At 35.4% G+C, this 25,007-nt stretch overlaps 1 protein-coding gene and 1 pseudogene across 1 annotated transcript in view; one reads left to right on the plus strand and one right to left on the minus strand.

Annotated features, from left to right (window-relative positions):
* The window catches only part of DNAI4 (dynein axonemal intermediate chain 4), a 125,554-nt gene that overhangs the window by 50,651 nt on the left and 49,896 nt on the right, over window positions 1-25,007 (minus strand). The window contains 2 exon segments of the mRNA XM_036843370.1: window positions 1,286-1,480; window positions 20,763-20,918. Of these exon segments, the coding sequence (XP_036699265.1) occupies window positions 1,286-1,480; window positions 20,763-20,918 (351 nt within the window).
* On the plus strand, window positions 22,608-24,864 carry LOC118900034 (annotated as a pseudogene).

A 25,007-nucleotide genomic window follows, 5' to 3' on the forward strand; every position in this document is an offset into this window, starting at 1 on the left:
AGTTATACAGGCTTATACATTCTTAAATGTATCAAATTATGTAGTTAAAATATATGTATTTCATTATATGTAAATCTTACCTCATTAAAAAATTTCCTACTATATTTCTATTTCTTAGATACATTTAAAGAAGTGATCTACCACCAGTTTTGTTTTCAAAACATCAAAATTTACAGTACTCAGGGCTTCCCTGGTGGCGCAGTGGTTGAGAATCTGCCTGCCAATGCAGGGGACACGGGTTCGAGCCCTGGTCTGGGAAGATCCCACATGCCGCGGAGCAACTGGGCCCGTGAGCCACAATTACTGAGCCTGCGCGTCTGGAGCCTGTGCTCCGCAACAAGAGAGGCCGCGATAATGAGAGGCCCGCGCACCGCGATGAAGAGTGGCCCCCGCTTGCCACAACTAGAGAAAGCCCTCGCACAGAAACGAAGACCCAACACAGCCATAAATAAATAAATAAATAAATAAATAAATAAATAAATAAATAAATAAATAAATAAATAAATTTACAGTACTCAGTAAAACTTTAATCTTATAACTCTAATTATGGGATGAAAAGTTTATATAAATGATAAAAATTTTAAAACATCAACCTAATATGAGATAAGAAACATAGTTTTTCAATATTCTTAGATGTAAGTAACCAAAAAGGTTTACATCCATTTGTCACACATGCAATTTTGTAACCTAATTTTTTGATGTAGGCATATAGACGATCACTTTTGACTTGAAGGATCAAGAAAGATTTCATAAAGGAGTTTGCCCTAATCCATACTTGAAAGCTGGGAATTGAAATTGAAAAGTTGAATTAGATAATCTCTCAAATCCTTCAAAATATTTTGTGAATCTATGAGATGGGATTTGTAGCAATAAGAGTATATAATTAAATTAGGGAGAGGTAATAAAAGCTAGAACCTGGAAAGTATAAATGGCAATGGAAAGGGGGGTTTGATTATGAGAGGATAATTCAATGAGGGAACAACGGAGAGGAAAGAGCCAAAGGTAAGGGTCTACACCTTTTTCTTTGGGGTTCCTGGTCTGGACTCTTGCTACTCACATGTTTAGTGCTGAAAACTATATAAAAATGTCTTCTGATCAGTGATAACTCAGTCTAGATATTGCATTTAGAAATAATAACATCATTCGATTTTTAAAATTATTTGAGCTTGACTAAAAGTGATCATTTTAAAATATCTTTTGTAAAGTATAAAATCTTTATTTCAAAACAACACCATGTTTTTTAAAAAAAGTTTTTTAGTGTTTTAGTATATAATGTATTAAATACCTTTTAAAACAGGAAGCTGACGATAAGCTGCAAGTTTTGGCTGAAATATATTTTCCATTATAACTCGTTCCATAAAAAATAAGTCCTGTTGGAACTTATCAGATTTCAATACTGCCTCTGAGTTGTCTTCTTCTTCCTCATGGACTTTAGCCAGAATTACATTTTCAATATCCATTAGAGAACTACCTTCACTAACTGTAAAATACAAATATGATGCAATGCTAAAATAATTCAAATAATATTAGCTGGTTTGTACATTCTAAAGATTTAAGAAATGACATTTTGACATCACTATTTGTTTTCCTCCAGTATTTAACAACTTCAATAGACATTTATTGAATGCCTTTTACAAACCAAGCACATACAAGATATACATAAATTATCTCATTTTGGAATTCTTAACCACTCAAAAATGTCTGTTTTCCAGAAAATAAGCAATGATAACTCATAAGGTAATTTGTATCTCTATATATTTTTATTCAAATTGAAATAAAATTATTATCAGTCTTCAGATAAAGGTTTGATTTGATTATTGCTTTATAGGAACAATAAATTAATTTTTATTGATTTTATTTTTATTGATGCTATAACAAATTACCAAAAACTTAGTGGATTAAAACCATACAAATGTATTATCTTAGAGTTCTGTAGGTTAGAGGTCTGACTCAGGTCTCACTGGACTAAAACCAAAAAGTTAATAGGGTTATGTTCCTTTCTGAAGGCTCTAGAGGAGAATTCATTTCCTTGCCTTTTCCAACTTCTAGAGGACACCAGCAACCCTTCCTCCATCTTCAAAAGACAGCAATATTGCATCTCTCTGATAGTCTTTTGTCATTACATTTCTCTCTGACCAGAACTGGAAAAAGTGCTCCAATTTTAAGTACCCGTGTGATTAGTTTGCGTCCACTCCGGTAACCCAGGATAACCTCCTTCTTTGAAGATCCTTAATGTAATCACATCTGGAAAGTCTCTTTTGTCATGTAAGGTAATTTATTCACAGGCTCCAGAGATTGGGATGTGTATATATTTGGGGAATGATTATTCTGCCTACCACATTACTTAGTAAAAAAACAGAATGAAGGGGAATCCTCCACCCATGAAGATGAAGTAGACACTTTTTCTTATTCCTCTTCTAAATACAACTAAAAACCCTGGACATCATATATAAAACAAACATAGGAAGCCTTTGAAAACCTTTGATAGAAGGAGGCAAAGCAACAAGAGAGCTCAGGACCCAAGGAATGACACAGTGGTGAGTTCCCTGGATTCCTTATTGCTGCATATACTCCAGACAAACCTCCTCTCTCTAGCCAAAAGACCAGGAAAAGAAAAACCTTGCAAGAAAAAAAAAAAAAAAAACTTTTAGAATATAACCATTCCACTCCAGACAAAAACACAGAGAAAAAATTGTAGCCCCACCCATTCCACAAATTCCACTAGCCAAGTGGGGAGCCTAGACTTCCATCCTTGCCAGGCTCTAACAAGGCATCCCAATCTCCCAGCCTTCCAGTGGGTGTGGTGTCAGAAAAGGATCAGTAAGGAACCAGGACTTTCAATCCTAACAAAAATAATAACTGTGCTGCCCTTTCTGCAATGTCAGCAGAGACCAGTTGGGGAACATGGAATTCCACACCTACCTGGCAGTAACAAGGTGTCCCTTCTTCTCCCCAATAGAATAGTCAGAGTTGGACTGGTAGAGTCAGAACTTACAGAACCGCCCCAAAGTAATAAAGCCAAGTCCCAATCCATGGTGTCAGGGAGTGGTAATGAGGTGCTCCTATCCCTCCCAGTCATGTTTCAATGGAAATCAGAGCTCCCCGCCTGCCCCTGCAAAACAGTAATGAGGAGATGATCCCCTCCCTCACTGTAATTGAAGGCCAAGTGGAGAACATGGATTTCTACAAAACCCCACTTCTACTCCCGCCTAGCAGTAATGGAGCAGTAAATTCCCCTGTCAAAATAGTGTCAAACAAAGCCTGCTAAAAAGGAAGGTTTAGAGAAGATTCAGTTCTCATGACATAATGCCCAAAATTTCTAAATTTCAACTGAAAGTCACTCATCATACAAAGACACAAGAAAATCTCAACCTAAATGAAACAAACAAACAAAAAAACAAATAAAATCAATAGATGCCAACACTGAGATGACAGAGATATGTGAATTATCGGACAGTTTAAGGCAATCATCAAAAAAAAGTTTCAAGCATTTATGAACACATTTGAAACAAATGGAATAATAGAAAGTATTATCAAAGAAATTAAAAATCTTAGTAAATCAATTCAAGAACCAAATGGAAATTTTAGAACTGAAAAATGAAATAATCAAAATTTTAAAATTCAATGGATGGGCTCAACAGCAAAATGGAGGGGACAGAGGAAAGAATTAGTGAACTTGAAGAGAGAACAATAGAAATTACCTAATCTGAAAAACAGAAAGAAAATAATCTGAAAAAAACAAAAAAGAACAAAGGCTCAAAGGCCTGTGGGACTATAACAAGATATCTAACATTCATGTCATTGGGGAGAGCAGAAAGAGGATGAGACTGAAAAATGTACTTGAAGAAATAATAGCTGAAAATTTCCAAAATTTAGCAAAGAATAACATACAGAATCAAGAAACTCAGTGAATTCCAAAGAAGATAAACCTAAAGAAATCCACACCAAAACATCATACTCAAATTTCTCAAAACTGAAAACAAAGTAAACAAAAATATAGAAAGCATTAAGGAAGAAATGATGTCTTATATACGGAGAGAAATAATTTGAATAACAGCAGATTTATCATCAGAAACTATGGAGGCCAGAAGGAAGTGACACACATTTTCTAAGTGATGAGAGAAAATAACTTTCAACCCAGAATTCTATATCCACTAAAAATATTTTATAGGAATAAAGGTGAAATTAAGATATTCTCAGATGAAGAAATACTAAGAGAATTTGTTGCCAGCAGATCTTCCTTAAGAATGGCTAAAGGAGAATGGCTAAACAAAAAGGAAATTATTTTAAAAAAGAATTTTGGAATATCAGAGAGAGTAAAAATATAGGTAAATACAATTTCCTTCTTCTCTTCAGTTTTCTTCATTATGTTTGATGGTTGATATAAAAATTATAACTAGCTGATACAGTTCTAATGTTCAAATACTCCATTTAAATATTTAGAGGAAATATTTAGGGCAAGTATATAAACAGGGGAGAGTGAAAAGATATAAAGGGGGGAAGATTTCTACTCTTAAACTGGTAAAATGTCAACACAAGTGGACTGCAATATGTAGAGCATCTGCTAAAAAAGCTCCACAAAGAGATAAACTCAGAAATACCACAGATACATTAGAATGGAATTGTGAAAAAGAAAATGAGTTACCAACAGGAAGACTGAAAGTGGGGGAATGGAAAAAGGTATTCCATTCAAATGGAAATAAAAAGAAAGCTGGACTAACTATACTTATATCAGACAAAATAGACTTCAAAGATTATTTCAAGATACAGAGAAAGGCATAATATAATGATAAAGGGATCATCCCAACAAAAAGGAAAACACTTGTAAATATATATACACTCAACATAAGAATATTTAACTACATAAAGCTAATACAAATAGACATAAAGGGAAAGATTTTATAATAATTTAACAAGAATTATTATAATTGTAGAATAATATAACAATAATACATAACTGTATAATAATAGAAAGGGACGTTAACACCCCACTTACATCAATGGACAGATCATCCAGACAGATAATCAAAAGGAAACATTTGGCTTATACAACACATCAGATCAGATTGTTTAATAGGCATACAAAACATTCATCCAAAAAACAGCAGGATACACATTCTTTTCAAGTGCACATTGAATATTCTCCAGGGTAGATCACACGTTAGTCCACATACAGGTTTCAGTAAATTTAAGAAGACTGAAATCATATAAAGCATCTTTTCTGGCCACAAAGGTATGAGACAAGAAGTCAACTACAAGAAAAACCTGGAAACACAAACATGTGGAGTCTAAACAACATGCTACAAAAAAACCAGTGAGTTACTGAAGAAATCAAAGAGAAAATCAAAAATACCTTGAGATATGAAAGTGGAAATACAACATTACAAAATCTATGGGATGCAACAAAAGCAGTTCTCAGAGGAAAGTTTATAGTGATACAAGTCTATCTCAGGAAACAAGAAAAATCTCAAACAATTTAAAATTACACCTAAAGGAACTAGAGAAAGAAGAACCAACACCCCCACACACAGTTACTAAAAGGAAGGAAATAATAAAGATCAGAGCAGAAATAAATGATATAGACACTAAAAAACAATAGAAAAAAAATCAATGAAACTAAGAGCTGGTTCTTTGAAAAAATAAACAAAATTGATAAACCTTTAGCCAGACTTTTCAAGAAGGAAAGAGGGCTCAAATAAATAAAATCAGAAATGAAAGAGGAAAAGTTACAACCAACACTACAGAAATATAAAGTATTATAAGAGATTATTATGAACAATTACATGCAAACAAATTGGACAGCCAATTTGTTGTTTAGAAGAAATGGATAAAGTCCTATAAATACACAACCTACAAAGACTGATCATAATAAAATAGAAAACCTGAACAAACAGATTACTAGTAAGGAGATTCACTAATTAAAAACCTCCCAACAAACAAAAGTTCAGGACCAGACAGCTTTACTGATGAATTCTACCAAATATTTAAAGAAGGATTATTACCTATTCTTCTCAAATTATTCCAAAAGAGTGAAGAGGGAACACGACCAAATTCATTCTATAAGGCCAGCATAGATACAAAAATCAAAGACAGTAAAAACAAAAAGAAACCAACAGGTCAATATCCCAGAAAACATAGATGCAAAAATCCTCAACAAAATATCAACAAACAAAATACAACAATACATTAAAAGGATCATACACCATAATCAAGTGGGATTTATCCCAGGCATGCAAAGATGGCTCAGTATCTGCAACTCAATCAACATGATACACCACATTAACAAAACAAAGGATAAAAATCATATGATCATTTCAATAAATGCAGAAAAAAGTTTTGATAAAAGTTAACATCAGTTTATGATAAAAACTGTCAACAAAGTGGTAATAGAGGAAACATACTTCAACATAATAAAAGCCATATATGACAAACCCACAGCTAATATCATACTCAACGGTGAAAAGCTGAAAGCATTGCCTTTAAGATCAGGAAAAAGACAAAGATGCCCACTCTTCCCTCTATTATTTAACATAGTATTAGAGAGATCTTCAAGTTGGCAGAGGAGTAAGATGTGGAGATTCCCTTCCTCCCCACAAATACTTCAGAAATACATCTACATGTGGAACAACTCCTAAAGAACACCTACTGAATGCTGGCAGAAGACCTCAGACTTCCCAAAAGGCAAAAAACTCCCCATGTACCTGGGTAGGGCAAAAGAAAAAAGAAAAAACAGAGACAAAAGAATAGGAACAGTACCTGCACATCTGGGAGGGAGCTGTGAAGGAGGAAAAGTTTCCACACACTATGAAGCCCCTTCACTGTGGAGACAGGGGGTGGCCGGGCGGAAGCTTTGGAGCCACGGAGGACAGCACAGCAACAGGGGTGAGGAGGGCAAAGCACAGAGATTCCTGCACAGAGGATCAGTGCCGACCAGCACTCACCAGCCCAAGAAGCTTCTCTGCTCACCCGCCGGGGTGAGTGGGGACTGGGAGCTGATGCTTCGGCTTTGGCTTCGGAGGTCAGATCCCAGGGAAAGGAATGGGGTTGGCTGCGTGGACACAGCCTGAAGGGGCTAGTGCACCACAGCTAGCCAGGAGGGAGTCCGGGAAAACGTCTGGAACTGCCTAAGAGGCAAGAGACCATTGTTTCAGGATGTACGAGGAGAGGTGATTCAGAGCACCGCCTAAACGAGCTCCAGAGACAGGCACAAGCTGTGGCTATCAGCGCAGACTCCAGAGATGGGTGTGAGACTCTAAGGCTGCTTCTGCAGCCACCAAGAAGCCTGTGTGCAAGCACAGGTCACTATCCACACCTCCCCTCCCGGGAGCCTGTGCACCCCACCACTGCCAGGGTCTCATGATCCAGGGACAACTTTCCTGGGAGAACACACGGCGCACCTCAGGCTGTTGCAACGTCATGCCAGCCCCTGCCACTGCAGGCTCACCCTGCATTCCATACCCCTCCCTCCCCTCGGCCTGAGTGAGCCAGAGCCCCCTAATCAGCTGCTTCTTTAACCCCATCCTGACTGAGAGAAGAAAAGATGCCCTCAGGCGACCTACATGCAGAGGCGGGGACAATTCCAAAACTGAACCTCGGGATCTGTGCGAACAAAGAAGAGAAAGGGAAATTTCTCCCAGCAGCCTCAAGAGCAGCGGATTAAATCTCCACAATCAACCTGATGTACCCTGCATCTCTGGAATACCTGAAGAGACAATGAATCATCCCAAAATTGAGGCAGTGGACTTTGGGAGCAACTGTAGACTTGGGGTTTGCTTTCTGCATCAATTTGTTTCTGATTTTATGTTTATCTTAGTTTAGTATTTAGAGTTTATTATCATTGGTAGATTTGTTTATTGATTTGGTTGCTCTCTTCTTTTTTTGTTTTTTTCATACATAGATATATAGATTTTTTTTCCTTTTTCTCTTTTTGTGAGTGTGTATGTGTATGCTTCTTTGTGTGATTTTGTCTGTATAGCTTTCCTTTTACCATTTGTCCTACGGTTCTGTCTGTCCGTTTCTGTTTGTTTGTTTGTTTTTTTAGTATACTTTTTAGTGCTTGTTATCATTGGTAGATTTGTTTTTTGCTTTGGTTGCTCTCTTCTTTCTTTCTTTTTTTCTTCTTTTTTATATTACTTTCTAAATTTTTTTTATTTTTAATAATTAAAAATTTTTTATTTTAATAACTTTTATTTTATTTTTTCTTTCTTTCTTTCCTTTTTTCTCCCTTTTCTTCTGAGCCATGTGGATGACAGGGTCTTGGTGCTCCATCCAGGTGTGAGGCCTGTACCTCTGAGGTGGGAGAGCCGAGTTCAGGACACTGGTCCACAGGAGACCTCTCACCTCCACATACTATCAAATAGCGAAAGCTCTCCCAGAGATCTGCAACTCAACGTTAAGACCCAGCTCCACTCAACAGCCAGCAAGCTACAGTGCTGCACATGCTATGCCAAACAACTAGCAAGACAAGAACACAACCCTACCCATTAGCAGAGAGGCTGCCTAAAATCATAATAAGGTCACAGACATCCCAAAACACACCAGCGGTCATGATCCTGCCCACCAGAAAGACAAGATCCAGCCTCATCCACCAGAACACAGGCACCAGTCCCCTCCACCAGGAAGCCTACACAACCCACTGAACCAACCTTACCCAGTGGGGGCAGACACCAAAAACAACAGGAAATACGAACTTGCAGCCTGCAAAAAGGAGACCCTAAACACACTAAGTTAAGTAAAATGAGAAGACAGAGAAACACACAGCAGATGAAGGAGCAAGATAAAAACCCACCAGACCAAACAAATGAAGAAGAAATAGGCAGTCTACCTAAAAAAGAATTCAGAGTAATGACAGTAAAGATGATCCAAAATCTGGGAAATAGAATGGAGAAAATACAAGAAATGTTTAACAAGGGCCTAGAAGAACTACAGAGCAAACAATGATGAACAAAACAATAAATGAAATTAAAAATTCTCTAGAAGGAATCAATAGCAGAATAACTGAGGCAGAAGAACGGATAAGTGACCTGGAAGATAAAATAGTGGAAATAACTACTGCAGAGCAGAATAAAGGAAAAAGAAAGAAAAGAATTGAGAACAGTCTCAGAGACCTCTGGGACAACACTAAATGCACCAACATTAAAATTATAGGGGTCCCAGAATAAGAAGAGAAAAAGAAAGGATCTGAGAAAATATTTGAAGAGATTATAGTTAAAATCTCTAATATGGGAAAGGAAATAGTCAATCAAGTCCAGAAAGCACAGAGAGTCCCATACAGGATAAATCCAAGGAAAAACACGCCAAGACACAAATTAATCAAGCTTTCAAAAATTAAATACAAAGAAAAAATATTAAAGGCAGCAAGGGAAAAACAACAAATAACATACAAGGGAATCCCCATAAGGTTAAAAGCTGATCGTTCAGCAGAAACTCTGCAAGACGGAAGGGAATGGCAGGACATATATAAAGTGATGAAACAGAAAAAACCTACACCCAAGATTACTCTACTCAGCAAGGATCTCATTACCATTTGATGGAGAAATTAAAACCTTTACAGACAAGCAAACGCTAAGAGAATTCAGCACCACCAAACCAGCTTTACAACAGATGCTAAAGGAACTTCTCTAGGCAGTAAACACAAGAGAAGGAAAAGACTTACAATAACAAACCCAAAACAATTAAGAAAATGGTAATAGGAACATACAGATTGATAACTACCTTAAATGTAAACAGATTAAATGCTCCAACCAAAAAATATAGGCTGGCTGAATGGATACAAAAACAAGACTCATATATATGTTGTTTACAAGAGACCCACTTCAGACCTAGGGACACATACAGACTGAGAGTGAGGGAATGGAAAAAGATATTCCATGCAAATGGAAATCAAAAGAAAGCTAGAGTAGCAATTCTCATATCAGACAAAATAGACTTCAAAATAAAGACTATTACAAGAGACAAAGAAGGACACTACATAATGATCAAGGGATCAATCCAAGAAGAAGATAAAACAATTGTAAATATTTATGTACCAAACATAGGAGCACCTCAGTACATAAGGCAAATGCTAACAGCCATATTAGGGGAAATCGACGGTAACACAATCATAGTAGGGGACTTTAACACCCCACTTTCATCAATGGACAGATCATCCAAAATGAAAATAAAAAAGGAAACACACGCTTTAAATGATATGTTACACAAGATGGACTTAATTGATATTTATAGGACATTCTATCCAAAGAAAACAGAATACACTTTCTTCTCAAGTGCTAATTCTACAGGATAGATCATATCTTGGGACACAAATCAAGCCTTGGTAAATTTAAGAAAATTGAAATCGTATCAATCATCTTTTCTGACCACAGAGCTATGAGACTGGATATCAATTACAGGAAAAAAATCTGTAAAAAATACAAAAACATGGAGGCTAAACAATACACTATTAAATAACCAAGAGATCACTGAAAAAATTAAAGAGGAAATCAAAAAATACCTAGAAACAAATGACAATGAAAACACGACAACCCAAAACCTATGGGATGCAGCAAAAGCAGTTCTACAAGGGAAGTTTATAGCAGTACAATCTTATCTCAAGAAACAAGAAACACCTCAAATAAACAACCTAAACTTACACCTAAAGCAATTAGAGAAAGAAGAACAAAAAACCCCAAAGTTAGCAGAAGAAAAGAAATCATAAAGAAAAAATCAGAAATAAATGAAAAAGAAATGAAGGAAACAATAGCACAGATCAATGAAACTAAAAGCTGGTTCCTTGAGAAGATAAACAAGGTTGATAAACCATTAGCCAGACTCATCAAGAAAAAAAGGGAGAAGACCCAAATAAATAGAAATAGAAATTAAAAAGGAGAAGTAACAACTGACACTGCAGAAATACAAACGATCATGAGAGATTGCTACAAGCAACTATATGCCAATAAAATGGACAATCTGGAAGAAATGTACAAATTCTTAGAAAAGCATCACCTTTGCAGAATGAACCAGGAAGGAATAGAAAATATAAACAGATCAATCACAAGCACTGAAATTGAGACTTTGATTAAAAACCTTCCAACAAAAAAAAGCCCAGGACAAGACGGCTTCACGGGAGAATTCTATCAAACATTTAGAGAAGAGCTAAAACCTATCCTTCTCAAACTCTTCCAAAATATAGCAGAGGGAGGAACACACCCAAACTCATTGTACGAGGCCACCATCACCCTGATAGCAAAACCAGACAAAGATGTCACAAAGAAAGAAAACTACAGGCCAATATCGCTGATGCAAAAATCCTCCATAAAATACTAGCAAACGGAATCCAACAGCACATTAAAAGGATCATACACCATGATCAAGTGGGGTTTATCCCAGGAATGCAAGGATTCTTCAATATACGCAAATCAATCAACGTGATACACCATATTAACAAATTAAAGGAGAAAAATCATATGATCATCTCAATAGATGCAGAGAAAGCTTTCGACAAAATTCAACACCCACTTATGATAAAAACCCTTCAGAAAGTAGGCATAGATGGAACTTACCTCAACATAATAAAGGCCACATATGACAAACCCACAGCCAACATCGTCCTCAATGGTGAAAAACTGAAACCATTTCCACTAGGATCAGGAACAAGACAAGGTTGCCCACTCTCACCACTATTATTCAACACAATTTTGGAAGTTTTAGCCACAGCAATCAGAGAAGGAAAAGAAATAAAAGAATCCAAATTGGAAAACAAGAAGTAAAGTGGTCACTGTTTGCAGATGACATGATACTATACATAGAGAATCCTAAAGACTCTACCAGAAAACTACTAGAGCTAATCAATGAATTTGGTAAAGTAGCAGGATACCAAATTAATGCACAGAAATCTCTTGCATTCCTATACACTAATGATGAAAAATCTGAAAGAGAAATCAAGGAAATACTCCCATTTACCATTGCAACAAAAAGAATAAAATACCTAGGAATAAACCTACCTAAGGAGACAAAAGACCTGTATGCAGAAAACTATAAGACACTGAAGAAAGAAATTAAAGATGATACAAACAGATGGAGAGATATACCATGTTCCTGAATTGGAAGAATCAACATTGTGAAAATGACTATCCTACCCAAAGCAATCTACAGATTCAATGCAATCCCTATCAAACTACCAATGGAATTTTTCACAGAACTGGAACAAAAAATTTCACAATTTGTATGGAAACACAAAAGACCCCGAACAGCCAAAGCAATCTTGAGAAAGAAAAACGGAGCTGGAGGAATCAGGCTCCCAGACGTCAGACTATACTACAAAGATGCACTAATCAAGACAGTATGGTGCTGGCACAAAAACAGAAATATAGATCAATGGAACAGGATAGAAAGCCCAGAAATAAACCCACACACATATGGTCACCTTATTTTTGATAAAAGAGGTAAGAATATACAATGGAGAAAAGACAGCCTCTTCAATATGTGGTGCTGGGAAAACTGGACAGCTACATGTAAAATAATGAAATTAGAACACTCCCTAACACCATACACAAAAATAAACTCAAAATGGATTAAAGATCTAAATGTGAGGCCAGACACTATCAAACTCTTAGAGGAAAACATAGGCAGAACACTCTATGACATAAATCACAGCAAGGTCCTTTTGACCCACCTCCTAGAGAAATGGAAATAAAAACAAAAATAAACAAATGGGACCTAATGAAACTTAAAAGCTTTTGCACAGCAAAGGAAACCATAAACAAGACAAAAAGATAACCCTCAAAATGGGAGAAAATATTTGCAAATGAAGCAACTGACAAAGGATTAATCTCCAAAATTTACAAGCAGCACATGCAGCTCAATATCAAAAAAACAAACAACCCAATCCAAACATGGGTGGAAGACCTAAATAGACATTTCTCCAAAGAAGATATACAGATTGCCAACAAACACATGCAAGTATGCTCAATATCACTAATCATTAGAGAAATGCAAATCAAAACTACAATGAGGTATCACCTGACACCAGTCAGAATGGCCATCATCAAAAAATCTACAAACTGTAAATGCTGGAGAGGGTGTGAAGAAAAGGGAACCTTCTTGCACTGTTGGTGGGAATGTAAATTGGTACAGCCACTACAGAGAACAGTATGGAGCTTCTTAAAAAACTAAAAATAGAACTACCATATGACCCAGCAATCCCACTACTGGGCATATACCCTGAGAAAACCATAATTCAAAAAGAGTCATGTACCACAATGTTCATTGCAGCTCTATTTACAATAGCCAGGACATGGAAGCAACCTAAGTGTCCATCGACAGATGAATGTATAAAGATGATGTGGCCCATAAATACAATGGAATATTACTCAGCCATAAAAAGAAACGAAATTGAGTTATATGTAGTGATGTGGATGGACCTAGAGTCTGTCATACAGAGTGAAGTAAGTCAGAAAGAGAAAAACAAATACCATATTACATATATATGGAATATATATGGAATCTAAAAAAAAAAGAGGTTATGAAGAACCTAGGGGCAGGATAGGAATAAAGACGCAGACGTAGAGAATGGACTTGAGGACACAGGCAGTGGGAAGGGTAAGCTGGGATGAAATGAGAGAGTGGCATGGACATATATACACTACCAAATGTAAAATAGATAGCTAGTGGGAAGCAGCCGCATTGCACAGGGAGATCAGCTCCATGCTTTGTAACCACCTAGAGGTGTGGGATAGGGAGGATGGGAGGGAGATGCAAGAAGAAGGAGATACGGGGATATATGTATATGTATAGCTGATTCACTGTGTTATAAAGCAGAAACTAACACATCATTGTAAAGCAATTATACTTCAATAAAGATGTTAAAAAAACAACAACAACAAAGTCAGTAGTATTGAAAGTCATAGCCACAGCAATTTGACAAGAAAAAGAAATAAAAAGCATTTAAATTGGAAAGAAAAAAGTAAAACTGTCACTGTTTACAGATGACCTGATACTATATACAGAAAATCCTGAAGACTCCACCTAAAATGTATTAGAACTAATAAGTGAATTCAGTAGAGTTCCAGTATAAAAATTAATGTAGGGACTTCCCTGGTGGCACAGGGGTTAAGAATCCACCTGCCAAGGGAAGGGACATGGGTTCAAGCCCTCATCCAGGAAGATCCCACATGCTGCAGAGCAACTAAATCCGTGTGCCACAACTACTGAGCCTGCGTGCCACAACTGCTGAAGTCTGCGCGCCTGGAGCCCATGCTCCTCAACAAGAGAAGCCATCGCAATGAGAAGCCCGCATATCGCAATGAGAAGCCCGCGTACCACAACAAAGAGTAGCCCCTGCTCACCACAACTAGAGAAAGCCCCTGCATAGCAACGAAGACCCAACACAGCCAAAAATAAATAAATAAATAATAAAAAATTAATGTACAGAAATCTGTTGTATTTCTATTCACTAATAACAATCTATCAGAGGGAAATTAAGAAAACAATTCCATTTACAACTGTATCCAAAAGAATAAAATACCTAGAAATAACTTTAACAAAAGAGGTAAAAGAACTATATTCTGAAAACTGTAAGACATTGATTAAAGAAATTGAAGTCAAGGCAAATTAATGGATAGATATACCTTGCACATGGGTTGAAAGAATTAATACTGTTAAAATGTCTGTACAACCCAAGGCAATCTCCACATTCAGTGTAATCCCTATCAAAATTGCAATGACATGTTTCACAGAACTAGAACAAATAATTCTAAATTTTGTATGGAAACACAAAAGACCCCAGAGAGCCAAAGCAATCTTGAGAAAGAAGAACAAAGCTGGAGGTATCATGCACCCTGATTTCAAGCTATATTCCAAAGCTAAAGAAATCAAAATAGTATGGTACTGGCATAAAACAGACACAATAGATCAATAGAACAGAATAGAGAGTCTAGACATATACCCACACTTATATGATCAATTAATCTATGACAAGGGAGACAAGAATATACAATGAGGAAAAGTCAGTCTCTTCAATAAATGGTGTTAGAAAAACCAGAAAGCTATACGCAAAAGACTGAAACTGCTCTCCTTTCTTAAACCATATACAAAATAAACTCAAAACAGATTAAAGACCTGAATGTAAAACCTGAAACCATAAAACTCCTAGAAGAAAACACAGACAGTAAACTCTTTGACATAAGTCTTAGTAATACATTTTTGGATCTGTCACCTCAGGCAAGGGCAGCAAAAGCAAAAATAAACAAATGGGACTACATCAATTTCAAAAGCTTTTGCACAGAAAAGCACACTATCAACAAAATGAAAAGGCAATCTACCGAACAAGAGAAGGCATTTACAAATCATGTATCTGATAAGGGGTTAATATCAAAATATATAAAGAACACATACATCTCAATATCAAAAAACCAAATAATCAGATTAGAAAATGGGCAGAGGACCTAAGTAGATATTTTTCCAAAGAAGACATACAGATGGCCAACAGACACATGAAAAGATGCTCAACATCACTAATGATCAGGGAAATGCAAATCAAAACTACAATGAGATATCACTTCAAACCTATCAGAATGGCTAACATCAAAAAGACAGTAATGACTTCCCTGGTGGTACAGTGGTTAAGAATCCACCTGCCAATGCAGGGGACACGGGTTTGATCCCTTGTCCAGGAGGATCCCATGTTCCGCAGAGCAACTAAGCCCGTGAGCCACAACCACTGAGCCCACGTGCTGCAACTGCTGAAGCCCACGCACCTAGAGCCCGTGCTCCACAACAAGACAGGCCACAACAAAGAAAAGCCCGTTCACCGCAATGAAGAGTAGCTCCCGCTCGCTGGAAATAGAGAAAGCCCTCACATAGCAACGAAGACCCAACGCAGCCAAAAAAAAGAAAAAAAGAAAAAAGAAAAGACAATAAGTAACAAGTGTCAGCAAGGATGTAGAGAAAAAAGAACCCTCTTGCACTGTTGGTGGGAATGTAAATTGGTACAGCCACTATGCAAAACAGTATGAAGATTCCTCAAAAAACTAAAAATAGAATTACCATATGATCCAACAATTCCACTGCTTGGTATATATCTGAAGAAAATGAAAACATTAATTTGAAAAGATACATGCACTCCAATATTCATAGCAGCATTATTTGCAATAGCAAAGATATGGAAACAACCTAAGTGTTCATTGATAGATAAATGGATAAAGAAGATATGGTATATATATAATGGAATAATACCAAACCATAGAAAAGAATGAAATCTTGCCACTTGCAACAACATGGATGAATATAGAGGGCATTTTCCTAAGTGAAATAAGTCAGATAAAGACAAATATTATATGATTTCACTTACATGTAGAATCAAAAAACCAAAATAAATAAACAACAAAAACCAGAAACAGACATAGATACAGAGAACAAACAGGGGGTTGCAGAGGAAATGAGTGTGGGTGGTTGGGTGAAACAGGTAAAAGGGATTAAGAGGTACAAACTTCCAGTTATAAAATAAGTCACAACGAAGTAATATACAGCATAAGGAATATAGCTTATAATACTGTAATAACTTTGTATGATGACAGATGGTTACTGAACATATCCTGGTGATTATTTCATAATGTATTTAAATGTTGAATCAGTATGTTGTAAAACAGAACCTAATATAATATTGTATCCATTATATGTCAAAAAATTTTAAAAAGAATAGCTAAAAATCCAAAAAAAGTAACAATATCAAATATTGCCAAGAATGAGAGCAACAGGAATACTCATTCATTGCTTGTGGCAATGCAAAATGGTACAACCACTTTTGAAGACAGTTTCATAGTTTCTTAAGAAGCTAAGCATACTCTCACTATATGATCCAGCAATCATACTCCTAGGTATTTACCCAAATGAGTTGAAAACTTATATCCACACAAAAAGCCAACACATGAATGTTTATAGCTGCTTTATTTATAATCACCAAAAACTAGAAGCAACCAAAATATCTTTCAATAAAGTAATAGATAAACAAACAGTGGTACATCCATACAATGTAATATTATTCAGTGATAAAAATAAATGAGCTGTCATGATAAGACATAGAGAAATCCTAAATGAATATTGTTTAGTGAAAGGAGCCAGTCTGAAAAGGCTGTATATTATACAATTCCAACTATATGATATTTTGGAAAAGGCAAAAATACAGAGACAATAAAAAGATCAGTGGTGGCCAGGGGTATAGGGAAGGAGGAATGATAGAATAGGTGGAGCACAGGAGAAATTTAGGTCAGTGAAATTATTCCATGTAAAACTGTAATAGTGGAAATATGTCATTATGCATTTGTCAAAACTCATAGAACAGTACAGCACAAGGATTAAACTGTAATGTAAACTATGAATAATAATATATTAATATGGGTTCATGAATTGTAACAAATGTACTACATTAATGTAAGATGTTCAAAATAGGGGAAATTGTGTGTGGAGTTGGGACAAAGATGGAGTTATATGAATCTCTCAGTACTATCTGCTCAACTTTTCTATAAACCTTTGCTTAAAATGCCTACTCATTTTTTAAAATCTAAAACCCTACTGCAAAAGAAAAAAAAAGCCCTTAAGAGAAAATAATTTTTCTCTGTGAACTGAGCTATGGCCTTATACACTTTCAAAAATGAAAACTATGGGCCTCTTTTTCCCTTGAATATGATAATAGAGGTTAAAATATAACCCATACATTCAAAGTTTAAATGGAATAGAAATACTTCTTAAAGCAATATGGATCATATTTAACGTTTTTCTCTTTGTGTTTACATTACAAAATCTCAGAGTCAAAAGGGACCTTAGAGGTGACCTAGTCCTAGTTTTTATCTGAATTACTTTAATTCTCAATAAATCTGATCATTTGGCTCTGTTGCATACATTTTTCTATGTTTTATTTTCTCCCTTTTCCTAGTTCTGGGGTCTCCTATTCCACTAACTGGCCATAATAATAAAATAAAATTTATTTTCACTTTGTATTGTAGTTATTGAATATAATTATATTATCCCTTTTTGCTTTTAAAAGCACACCCATACACACATGAAATAAAAGACCCACAATTTGAGACATTTTCCTTGTAGGACCTTCCACTAACACTTTTTTGTGGCTCAATGGCTTCAATGGGGGTGGGATAATATATTTTGAAGTCCCATGTAATTTTTAGTCTAAGATTGATTTTTTCCTAGCAATTTTTGGAATCTTCTAAAAGCAAACCTACTGTATGGACATTAATACTTAAACAACAAAAAATAATGTTTCCTTAGTGGTTACTAATGATTCATTCTTCCCCTTCACTTTCCTCTGGGAAAATGAACTGGTGTTCATTATAAATAACTTTCAGTAAAATATGGATATAGTCTACATACCGTAAATATCATTTTAAAAAAACCAACACATCTAAAGTTTAGACATTTTTAACATTAAAGTTGAGAAACAGTGATAGAGCAAGTTATAAGGTGATAAGTTCCATGAATCTGTATCTCTGAAGGGTATGTAGTCATTATAAATAAGGTAATTGTTTTCTGAATATTACCAATTCTTTTTAAACTTGGCTTTTCAAAATATTTAATGATTTACTATTTTTAAACATTACATTTGTCTTTGGGTCAAAATTAGTGAGAGTAGAAATATTTGAGTTCAATTTATGAAAATTTACCAAAACTTTACAAAACGTTGCCAGGGTATAGTTAGTCTGAAGTAAAGACCATCCCTTAAATGTAGTAATATCATTCTAGGAGAAAAAGACTCAGAAGTTCAGAATCTGGAGAGAAAAATTATATAATCACAAAATAATCAGAAGTGGAACTTAACAAACTTCTTATAACTGAACTTTGTAAAAGTTCTTTCATAGCAGTATATCTGGAGAATTACAATTTTGTGTTGGTTTTAATTATAACATTTAATCTTAAAACTTAACATACTAAAAGCTAAATTTGTAATGCAGGATTTCCAAGCCTTGGTAGTATTGACATTTTGGCCAGATAATTTTTTTTGTTGTGGGGCTGTTTGGTGAATTGATGAAATTTTAGCAGTATCCTTGGCATCTACCCAAAATGTCACCATAGTCATGACAACCAAAAATGTCTCCAGATATTGCCAAGTGTCCCCTAGGAAAGGTAAAATTGTCCCCAATTAAAAGCCATTGTTGTTAATGTATCTCCATTTTATGTTGTCACAGAGCTTGCATATTTTCTTTTTCTTACAAGTTATCTAACGTATAGAAAGAGAAAGAGAAAACTGTGGAACCTACATGTATGAAAAAAGTTTAAGAGCAAGTAAAGAAGCGACAGAGAAAGATACAATCTTTGAAACTCTTGACAGGTATCCAAGAAAAAATAAAAATTTCAGTTCAAAGTCCAAGACCATGTGAAAGAGTAACAATGCTATTTCTAAGCAAAAGTTGTATTTTTCATGTTCCACCAGAAAGAAAATATTGTAACTGCTACAAAAGAATTTATTAAAAATGTCACGTGAAAACATCATTCCAAAAAATCTCAAATAACAAGACACTAATAAAAGAAATTTTAAAAGATACAAATAAATGGAAAGGTAGTCCATGCTCATGGATTGGAAGAATTAACACTGTTAAAATGTTCATGTGACCCAAAGCAGTCTACAGATTCAATGCAATCCCTATCAAAATTCCAATGGCAGGTTTCACGGAACTAGAACAAATAATTCAGAAATTTGTGTGGAACCACAAAAGACAGTGAATAGTCTAAGCAATCTTGAGAAAGAAGAACTAAGCTGGAGGTACACACTCCCTAATTTCAAACTATACTACAAAGCACTAGTAATCAGAACAGCATGGTATTGACATAAAAACAGACACATAGATCAATGGAACAGAATAGAGAGCACAGAAGTAAACACACACATATATTGTCAATTATTTATGACAAAGGAGCCAAGAATATACAATGGAGAAAGGACAGTCTCTTCAATAAATGGTGTGGGGAGAACTAGACAGCCACAAGCAAAAGAATGATACTAGATTACTATTTTACACTGAATGTAAAAATTAACTCAAAATGGATTAAAGACTTGAAACATAGACCTGAAACCATAAATCTCCTAGAAGAAAACATAGACAGTAAGCTTCTTGACATTGGTCTTGGCATTGATTTTTTAGATCTGACTCCAAAGCAAAAGCAACCAAAGCAAAAATAAACAAGTGGGACTACATCAAACTAAAAAGTTTCTGCACAGCAAAGGAAACCATCAACGAAATGAAAAGACAACCTACTGAATAGGAGAAAATATTTGCAAACCATATATCTGATAAGGGATTAATCCAAAATATATAAAGAACTCAAAGAACTCAATAGCAAAAAAAAAAAAAAGTCTGATTAAAAATTGACAGATAAGCAAAACAGACAATTTTTCCAAATGGTACATGAGATGTTCAACATCACTAATTACCAGGGAAATGCAGGGTATTCTGTTAAGTGAAATAAGTCAGAGAGAGGAAGACAAAATACCATATGATTTCACTCATATGTGGAATGTAAAGAACAAAACAAAAACAAAACTCATAAATGCAGAGAACAGATTCATGGTTGTTAGAGGTGAAGGAGGTTGGGGGGTAGGTGAAATGGGTAAAGGGGGTGGGTTAATTATAGGGTGACAGATAGTAACTAGACATTGTGGTGATCACTTTGTAGTGTATACAAAGATTGAATTATTATGTTGTACACTTGAAACTAATATAATGTTATATACCAATTTTACCCCAATTTTTAAAAAACTGAAATAAATGAAATCTTACTTTTTTCTAAATTACTCCCTGGCAGCCTTTGGTCCCAGTCTTTAGAAGGTATGCTTGCTTTACTACTTGAATCAACTGTAGATGGTTTTACTGGTAAAGATGAAAGCTCCATAGCATTATAAGAATCATACAAATCCCAAGCAGTGGACATTATGCCTAAATAAAGAAACAGAAAGGTAAAAATTATTTTGAACCAAATTCTAATATTTTAGCTTATATATAAAGAGTTATAGCAAAATCTAAGATAAGAAAATCTATTGTTCAGGGAAAAAATACTATTGTTTTCCAACAATGGCAGGAAGTAGATAACAATGAAAAAGAAGTAGATCAAGAGGACACCTTAAGAGATCCATAGCCATTACACTTTTAGCATCTACAAATACCTTAATGTTTTAGTAATAGCTCCAAATAATCCTCACCATCTATTCTGATCCCCACACCTTCCTCCCTTTATCCCAAACTGGTGCCACATAATCTCATTAGTCTGTCGGTATAGGGCTGCCTTGATATGGCCCTGGACAACCATGTTATAATAAGGTTTTAAGGTGCTTTACTTAAGGTTAACATATAACATGCTATATTCTACAGTACTTTTTATTTGTAATCATATAATTCCATTTTTATCAAGTTAAATTTCCTATATACTTATGTGTAAAGTTTGTACTTGGGAAAGTGATAGACTCTGTTCTCAGGAAATTTATAGACTAGTACGGTATTACTTTCTCTTTTTAAATTTTTGTTTGTTATCTATATTTAATCAAATTAGCAAATATAACAATGGCCTCCAAACAAAAATTGGTAATGTTATTTACCTTTAATATATAAAAATGAAAAGTGCCCAACCCCTTTTACTGCTGATATAACAATGAAATTCTCATATATAAATTATTTTATCAGTGACCATGTAACGATATATTCCTACATGCTAACCTTACTAAACTTTCAGTTAAAGTACAGTGATTTAATAAAAAGTTATTTTCCCTGAAAATCAAAACAGGATCTAGATCTAATAAATGCAACTACTTCATTGTTAGAACTTTTATTTTCATGATGTGGAATGAAGGAGCTCTGGTATTTAACAATGTTTTCAATTAGTAAGAATGTTAATTCACATCTCATAATAACATTTCTATCTTAATGAACTTATCTTGATAGTATCTAACAAAGTCATGCACAGAGTAAATAAATACCTAGGATATTTTGCTGAATTGAAAAGGGTACAATTTCCATGGTCACAAAGTAAAAGACCTTAGAAAGAAATTATTTATTTGAATTTTGAATTACCTAACCTTCTTTTTCTTCCTTTAACTAAAAGTTTAGTAAGTTGAGCATATAGAGATATATTGTTACATGGTCACTAATAAGATAATTGTTACATAAATAAATATACAAGTTATAAATGAGCAATGTAAAATGTTGGGGTGATTTAGAGTTGTTTCTTCTTTAAAGATAACAAATAACATTCGTTGGTAATTTTAGTTTAGGTAACATCATTACATTTGTTCACTGGAATAAATTGAATTAACCTAAGAAAGAGAAAACCTAAGAAACAGATATTATGTACATGCCATAATATCATGTAAAGATAGAATAATGAGTGTGACTTCCCAATTTTATACTGTCATACACTATTAAAGAAATCTTATTTTAACTACTATCAGAAAAAAAAGTATTCCCTACTATACCTATGTTTTGAGCATTTCTGAGTGTACGATTGTGCAAATAGTTGTTACAAGTTTTAAAACATTGCTTCTATCTATTATTTTAATTCAGACTATAAAAGAGTAACAATTGGCCACATAACATTTATAGAAAAATAATTTTATTTTAGCTGAGTAAAAAGACATGCTTACTGTAAAAGAAAAGGTAAGACTTACACTTCCATCACCTAAAAACAATAACTGCTAACATTTTCATGCATGTCCTTCCAGACTGACATAAATATATATGTGTTTGTATACGAACAAATATATATGCATTTTTTTAATAAAAATGAGCTCATATCACACATACTTTTTAAAAAGAATTTTTATTGTAGTATAATATACATAGAAAACAAACTGTTTTTATGAAACCTACGAGTTTTAGGATTTAACTGTATTTTCAAAAGTTAGCCAGGAACACTAATTCATTTATTGAATTATCCATTTATTTGAAATGACACTTCTATAATAAATTATTGTATGTATACTGTTAGGTGGGAAAACTTTTCCTCAGTTTTTGTGAATCTTTACAGAGGCAACTTCAGCTAAATTGACATTTCTGGCTTCTTGATGTCCCTCATTCACTAATTGCCAGGGAAAGAGAAATGGCTAATCCTATAGGAGAGTTTAGGAGAAGGAATTGCAGCTCAGCCACTTCTGGATTCTTTTGTTAAGCCTGCTCACTTGCAAAAAGCATGCATTCTGGTCTGTTCTCACCCATGCAGAGGAGGTCTGTGCTTTTCTAGCTGTGCCAGTTACTCTTGGTAAGATCTATTCTGGAGGGGAAAAACAGCAAGTCCACTTAGCTGTGGATTTAAGGCTACATTTTTCAATTAACTTCATCAGTAATAAAGGTACTACATTTATTTCCATCTCTGTGACTCCTGAATCTCTTTCAATTTCAACCAAAATCAGGCAAGGAAGACATGCTTTTTTATTGCTCCATAAATACATAATGTATAACGATGTATTAAAAGTGCTGAAAGAAAAAAACCTCCAACCAAGAATACTCTACCTGCCAAAGTTATCATTCAAAATTGAAGAAGACATAGAGTTTCCCAGATAAGCAAAAGCTAAAAGAATTTATCACCACTAAACTGGCCTTATAAGAAATGCTCAAGGACCCTTTCTGCCTGTGCATGCTACTGAGTAAGCATCGTTGAAGTCTCCCCTCCTCCACTGCCGTCACGTCTAAGTCAGAGTCTCCCAGCTCCCAGCTGCGAAAGCTCTTCATCAGAGGTTTGAGCTCTGAAACAACCAATGAGAGTCTGAGGAGCCATTGTGAGCAATGGGGGACGCTCACAGACTGTGTGCGTTCACCACACAGTTCACCACTCCAGAGGCTTCGGGTTTGTCACACATGCCACTGTGGAAGAGGTGGTTACCGCCATGAATGTAAGGCCACAAAAGGTGGATGGAAGAGTTGTGAATCAAAGAAGGCCATCTCAAGAGAAGATTCTCAAAGACCTGGTGCACACTTAACTGTGAAAAAGATTTTTGTTGGTGGCATTAAAGAAGACACTGAAGAACATCACCTCAGAGATTGTTTTTTTAACAGTATGGGAAAACTGAAGTGATTGAAATCATGACTGACCGAGGCAGTGGCAAGAAGAGAGGCTTTGCTTTCATAACCTTTGATGACCATGACTCCATAGACAAGATTGTCATTCAGAAATACCACTCTGTGCATGGCCACAACTGTGAAGTAAGGAAAGCCCTATCTAAGCAAAAGATGGCTAGTGCTTCATCCAGCCAAAGAAGTGGAAGTTGTTCTGGAAACTTTGGTGGTGGTCACGGAGGTGGTTTTGGTGGGAATTACAACTTCGGTTGTGGAGGAAACTTCAGTGGTCGAGGTGGCTTTGGTGGCAGCTGTGGTGGTGGGGTATATGGTGGCAGTGGGGATGGCTATAATGGATTTGGTAATGATGGAAGCAGTTTTGGAGGTGGCAGAAGCTACAATGATTTTGGCAATTATAATAATCAGTCTTCAAATTTTGGACCCATGAAAGGAGGAAACTTTGGAGGCAGAAGTTCTGGGCCCTGTGGTGGTAGGGGCCAATACTTTGCCAAACCACGAAACCAAGGTGGCTATGGTGGTTCCAGCAGCAGCAGTAGCTATGGCAGTGGCAGAAGGTTTTAATTGCTGCCAGGAAACAAAGCTTAGCAGGAGAGGAGAGCCAGAGAAGTGACAGGGAAGCTACAGGTTACAACAGATTTGTGAACTCAGCCAAGCACAGTGGTGGCAGGGCCTAGGTGCTACAAAGAAGACATGTTTTAGACAATACTCATGTGTATGGGCAAAAAAAAGCTCGAGGACTGTATTTATGACTAATTGTATAACAGGTTATTTTAGTTTCTGTTCTGTGGAAAGTATAAAGCATTCCAACAAAGGGTTTTAATGTAGATTTTTTGTTTTTTGCACCCATGTTGTTGATTGCTAAATGTAATAGTCTGATCATGACACTGAATAAATGTGTCTTTTTAAAATGTGCTATGTAAAGTTAGTCTACTCGGCAGCCATTTTGGTAAACTACCCCAACAG

Source organism: Balaenoptera musculus, chromosome 1 (genome assembly GCF_009873245.2).
Source record: "Balaenoptera musculus isolate JJ_BM4_2016_0621 chromosome 1, mBalMus1.pri.v3, whole genome shotgun sequence".
NCBI classification, from domain to species: Eukaryota; Metazoa; Chordata; class Mammalia; order Artiodactyla; family Balaenopteridae; genus Balaenoptera; species Balaenoptera musculus.